The 6237-nt window shown below is 37.5% G+C and overlaps 2 protein-coding genes and 1 non-coding gene across 3 annotated transcripts; all 3 read right to left on the bottom strand.

Moving 5' to 3' along the window:
- Positions 1-2703, bottom strand: LOC104760505 (putative anion transporter 5). Its single transcript, XM_010483445.3, has 2 exons — positions 2315-2703; positions 1-1723 (listed from the first exon to the last, which is right to left on the bottom strand). The coding sequence occupies exon 2, from the start codon at positions 1596-1598 to the stop codon at positions 300-302; it is 1299 nt and encodes a 432-aa protein (XP_010481747.1). The 5' UTR covers positions 1599-1723; positions 2315-2703; the 3' UTR covers positions 1-299.
- A 53-nt stretch (positions 2704-2756) lies between these two features.
- Positions 2757-2829, bottom strand: TRNAV-UAC (transfer RNA valine (anticodon UAC)). The gene has a single exon. It is a non-coding gene; the product is annotated as a tRNA-Val (tRNA).
- A 1523-nt stretch (positions 2830-4352) lies between these two features.
- Positions 4353-6210, bottom strand: LOC104763126 (berberine bridge enzyme-like 26). Its single transcript, XM_010486542.3, is given in 7 exon segments — positions 4353-4844; positions 4846-4974; positions 4977-5098; positions 5101-5281; positions 5284-5356; positions 5358-5513; positions 5608-6210. Coding segments are annotated over 7 exon segments (1467 nt in total). The 5' UTR covers positions 5922-6210.
- Positions 6211-6237: the final 27 nt, after the last annotated feature.

The raw sequence follows: 6237 nt of genomic DNA, 5'->3' as shown, positions 1-6237 counted from the left end.
TACTAAAGATTACAATTTTTTATTCATAGTATATTTGAAAGATCAACCAATTAATACTTTTTTGTGTGATTCAAGTTTATTCACCCCAAAAAAAAAAAATAGTACCAATAAGCCTGAGGACAACATTTCAAAACCATCAGTCAAGAACTCAAGATCTTTACCGCACACAACAACATTTTCCCTCAAAAAATTCAGAATCAATCGATCTTCGATTCAGGCTTCAAAATGTAGAATGTAGAGACTTTTTATTAACTATCTTGACAAGGGTTTCTCTAAAAAGTTTTGATCTTTTCTTCTTCTCAATCAAAGATCCTTTCTCCTGTAGAAAACAGCAAAAACACAACGGAGCTAAAGATACAGAGCAAACCCGGGATGAAGAACACAACTCTCCAGCTCTCAGGGTGTGACAAATCTGAGTAAACCAATTTAGATGCTTCAAGAAGCTTTCCAGTCAAATCTACACCAATGATTCCAGCTAATGTCCCAGCAGTATTTGAAACTCCCATCACAATTCCTGCATATCTTGGAGCAATATCCATATGGTTCACCGCAAAACCTGCTCTTCCTAGTGCCAAAAACCCAAGAGCCACAGAGGAACAAAGGATCACACCACTCTCGGTTCTAAATATAGGCAAAGCCATCAATGCTGCTGAAGCAACTAGGAACCCAACCGTGTTCAAGAACTTGCGGGTTCTGGTTACTGAGAGTATTCTCTTGGTGATCAAATAGTCTGCGATAAAGCCACCAACAATGGAGAACACAAACATGTTGAGGTATGGCACCATCTTTGATGAATCCATTCCTTGGAGACTGATCTGGAGTCCAAGCTCGAAATACGTTGGAAGCCAGTTCATCAACACATATAAAGCGTAATGGAATGTGAAATTGTTAACCACGATTGCCCAAACAGGTAAGCTGAGCATGATTTTCTTCCACGGGATATGAGTAACTTTATGGTGGTTTACATTAGTCGGCAACAGAGCACCTCCAAATCCAGCAGCAGCAGCTTTTGGATGCTCGGACCGAGGTGGGTCAGTAGCGTACCTAATCCAAAGTAATGACCATATAACACCTGCCAATGCCTCTGCTAAGAAAACTGATTCCGGCCCTCTAAGCTCAACTAAAGCAGGGAGAAGCCACATTCCTAAAGCTGCACCTAAATACATTCCCGATGTCGTTATGGAAACCAATCTAGACCTTTCATGAGGAGGAACCCACTGAGCCAAAACTGTGTGGATAGAAGGAAAGATGAAACCTTGAGCAACACCAACAAGTAAACGGGCAACAACTAAAAGCCCGACTCTGTTTGGATCAAGAGGAACCAAGAAACATGTCGATGACCATAACACAAATGACAGAAGAAGAACTTTCCTTCCTCCAATTTTCTGAGCTGCCCAACCTCCAGGGACTTGAGAGCAAGCGTAGCCAACAAAGAATGTAGAAAGTATGGTTCCTTTGCTTGATTGGTTGATCCCAGCAGCATCTGCAGCGACGGTATACGCAATAGAGAAGCCAACACGCTCTATGTAACACACGCAGGTGCTGAGGAAAGTTAAGAAGACTATGACATAACGTTGCGGGATATTTGATAACTTCATGTTAGACCTTTTCTCTGATCTAGCGCATTTATATCATACAAAAACCCTCTCAAGCACCACCACATAAGAAAAAGAGACCAGGAGGAAAAAATAAGCTTCAAGACTCCCCAATCCACAGTCAAAATCTGCAAAGCCAGAAATCGAACTGGTTAATCGTGGACATGTACAAATGACTGCAGTTAACACAAAACTTGCAAGATGATTCGAAATGACTTTAAATTATCCTCTGATCATTAACAAAATAGACACAAACCCAATTTCTGATAATTATAGCCAACATTTGTCCCTTCTTCAGATATATAATACAACTTTTATCCATTATTCAGTTAGGCATCCTAAAAATACACATCTCAGGCTTCTCTAGACATACAATACGGCATCTAGAATGTAGAATCAAGTCAAATCCTTCAACAAATCATAAACAGATCTTGAAAAAAAAAACAAGACAATCAAAAAGCCTAAACTTTAGCATAAGTGATTATCTTGAATCTACTACACTTAGGGGTCACAAACCCAATTGCTGATGAACATTACATTACGATTCAAATGTTACCACAGAGACTCAGTTTTGATAACAAGGCACACAAAGCCAGAAAAAAATCGATGGTTTCTTTCAATCGAGTATCGATTCAACTTATAAACTACCAAAGAAACTAAACAATGGAATCTTCGAAACAAGTATGAAGCAGCCGAATTGTACAGTAAAATGTATTTACCTTCGTTGTTCCAAAGTCGTCAACTTTTTTTCTGGCAATCGAAGTTGAACTCGAGTTCCGAACTGCAAGATCGGATGAGCAGCAATGCGAATTAAGGGTTTTTACGGTAAAAGTAAAGTCGAAATCAAATTTAAGGAATTGGAGAGATTTTGGGGGAAAATGACGGATGGGTTTTTGAGTTTTACGGTGGAGATAGCGAAAGAGAGAGAGAGAGAGAGAGAGAGAGAGAGAGAGAGAGAGAGAGAGAGAGAGAGAGAAGTAATGTGTGACGCAGTGGTCCACGGTGAAGGAGATGAGATTTTTAGGGTTTGTGAAGAAACAAAAGAAAAAAGAAGAATGGAGGAGATCGCTTTTTTTTTTTTTTTTTGGTCAACGTCGACGATGTCTGTGAAAGAAATTTACATAACGGCCATTTCATTTTGTTAAAAAATGTGGAAAAATATGGTGCTGCCCAGGATCGAACTGGAGACCTTTTGCGTGTAAGGCAAACGTGATAACCACTACACCACAGCACCTTCTTGTTTTAAAAATACAGTTTTATATTATTTAATAACAAAATTATCAGAATGTTGATTTATTGTTGAACCTTGAATTTGATAAACAAAAAAAAGAAATAAGTTAGATCCTTGACGTGAAGGTGGAATTATTTTTCCCAACATGAAACCATTGTGTTTGTGGACGTCACAACACGAGACTAACGTCCTTGTTCAAATCTCGTTCAAATAATGTCACTACCATAAGTTTAACAAAGTAATTGCTTTGTTTTTTTCTGTTCTTTTTAATTATTATCAAGAATACGTTTTATGGCGGTAGTTAATTTATTTTATACGTTGTATTAAGCTCACACTACACAAACTGAATCAAATTAATAGATTATATAAGAGCATAAATGGAATCAAATTCATTGATAAAAGAATTACTTATTTTCTTTACCACTTACAAACTTAAATTCATAGATAAAACAAGTATCCTTAAGTTAAAAAGAAAATATTTTTGGTTTTAAAATAATAAAAATTTGAAAGACATGTCAACCATATACACATTAGAGAAATATAGTTACTTTCTATGACTTTACTTAAAATTTAATTGTTAAGAATTGTTGATTGGTGTTTTTACTCTCCCATGTTCTCTTAGCTAATATAGAGTTTCCTTTATAGGGTGCTCAATGTTTTTAAAACTAGACCGAAAAGTGAATCGGAATGTAAATCGGAAGTCTTTCGGGTAATTGGGTTAACTAGTCGGACCGGTTGGACCACATGCCAATTAGTTTATTGGTTTATTTAGATTTTATAAATATAACATCTAATTTTCTCTAAATATATAAACAAAACATACAAAGTATTAAACAACTAAAATTAAACTTTAAATAATTAGATAACTAAGTGATTTTTTTATAAATCACAACATTAAATTTTAATTTGGTTTGAGTTTGAAGTGTTGAAAAAAATAAAATACTTTAATTTCATAGTGTGTTAACAACATTATACTTTAATTTGATATTTGAAAACAGAAACCAAAAACTCTTCTAAAACTTGATAATGAATTTAATTATTATTATTATTTATAAAAAATTTCTGAGAAATGGATCTTATTTTCTTATTGGGTTCCAGTTCTTTTTCTTATTGGGCTTCATCTGAACATGCTAGCTAGTCGCTACGAAAAAAAAACACTATCCTCTGTTTCTCCAAATCCATTGAATACATGTGAAGAAGCTTCGACGGTGAAATCCAAATCCAACGACAATGGCGGATTGCTCTCTCGCACCTTTCTTTCTTCCTCTTCTGCCACTTTCAAATCGTCTCTCTGTGATTATTGGATAATTTACTAAGAAGGACTCTTACCATGTCGGAATCGCACTGCAGGTATACAAAAACTACCGATTCTAATCAAGAACAAACCTTTTGAATACGATTCTAGGGTTGATTGATGAATTGGGTATCAAGAAACATCAATTCGAATTTTTAGGTGAAACAAAGTACTACACGCATATCTTTATATGATTAGCTCCAACAGTTTGTGAAATACACTAGAATGATCATTATATGAATTCTTTACTATTATTTGATTGATGTCGTTAGAGCATAAGTGGGATGCTTTGCTCGTGTCTGAAGAAGTTATCTGGATAAACCTTTGTTTTAATCCTCACCAATCTATTGAAATTTTCTTTGAAGTACTTACCTCCCCAGACTTGAGCTTGTTTAAAGCTCGATCTCGCGTTTTTCGTGTTCTTTCCTAGGTCTAGATCACGGTGGTTCACGTAAGCTTGCCGTGGATTACTTGAGACATAAGGTTTCATGTAACTGTAAAGATCTCTGATCCAGTTGATGTGTTTGCTCGGTCTCTTGTCGCTCTCTGGCCAAGCGGTTAGATACTGAATCTTGAAGATGACTCCTTTTCTATGCGGGAAAGGGATCTCGGATTCAGGGATCTTCGCCATCATTCCTCCGTAACTTGTTTAGTTCCATGTCATCAATGGATTATCTTCTTTGAGAAACTTCTTGAAGATACCTTTGAGCCCTGATCCAGGAATCTGGGGTTTTCACGAAATCTGATTTGGCTTTGAAGCTGATCTTTAGGAAAGGAGACTTCCCTCGAAGCAAAACATTAGTAGGAATGTCGCTCGGGAAACCAGAAATGTAAACTATGGATTCAAGATTTCAAGCCAGCTCATTTCGATACAATTTTTAAGTGTTAGCCCTAGCTCTGGAAACCCGTTCTTCATAACTTTCATCAACGCGTCTTTGCCTTCAAGAAACAGGGCGTTGTACGATGTTGTCACAGTTTGTTTCCAGCTACGTTAATGACCACTCTGATGAATAGCTCTTCAACAAGCTTGTCCGCTGCGACCACTTGCCACTTGGAAAGAATCTTGTTGCCAACGTCTTGTTCTAACGTTTTGGTGACGGTGAAGACGGTTACAGTTTTAGGAACAGGAACAAGTTTGATCTTCCACCGCCTCCTCTAATCGCCCAAAACATATCCTCTAATCGCCTCCTCGCTCCACCGCCTCCTCTAATCGCCCAAAACATATCCTCACCCATCATTGGCATCAACGATCTTTGCGTCTAGCACATTATCTCCACCAAGACCATATTTCCTCATCATTGATCCGTATGCACCACCTGTTATGTGCCCTCCTATGCCTAAGCTCGAGCATAAACCCGCCAGGTACCCATGGACTTTGCTCTTCTCTGCAATCCTACAGGTAACAAAACAGTTCTTATATCAAAAATACCACCAAAGATTTAGTTCTTGAAAGATTGTCTTAGTTTTTGTTTCCTTAATCTATGTACCTGTAATAAAGTTCACCAACTGTAGCACCAGCCTGAACCCATGCACTGTTGTCTTTGATGTTAATGTTGACCTCTCTCATCTTTGACAGATCCATCAATATAAACGGTTTTCCGATTTGTGAGACAAAAGACAAGCCTTCGTAGTCGTGACCACCGCTTCTGACACGGAGATGGATTTCAAGTTTCTTGGAACATATGATGGAAGCTTGGACATGAGACTCATGAGTAGGTGTGAATATGAATCCTGGTTTAGGCATGGATTCTGTCAAGAATCGTAGATTCTGAGCCGTTGACTCGAGGACTTCGTTGAACATAGAGACGTTTTTCGCAGGAGCAAAGAATGGGAAATCAACATTTGTGTTTCTTTGGAGACAGTTGATGAATCGATCTTGCAGGGAGGCTGAAGAAGTTGTCGGTGTTATGGTGTAGAATGAAAAGTATAGAGCTAAAAAGGAAACAAAATAAATTGCAGGGAGTGGTACGTTTTGAGACTCCCATCCCTGCAGCCAATAGTATATAGAACAGAGAAGCAAAACACACACACACAATTAGGCTAATATGGAAACTATGTATATGATTATGAAAGGCTATGATAAAACAAGATCCTTAAATAAGTTGATGAGATTAGGA

This window comes from Camelina sativa, chromosome 18, assembly GCF_030686135.1.
Source record: "Camelina sativa cultivar CO46 ecotype springtype chromosome 18, ASM3068613v1".
Taxonomy (NCBI): domain Eukaryota; kingdom Viridiplantae; phylum Streptophyta; class Magnoliopsida; order Brassicales; family Brassicaceae; genus Camelina; species Camelina sativa.
Note: the sequence above shows the minus strand (reverse complement) of the source record. Positions and strands in the feature narration are given on the sequence as shown.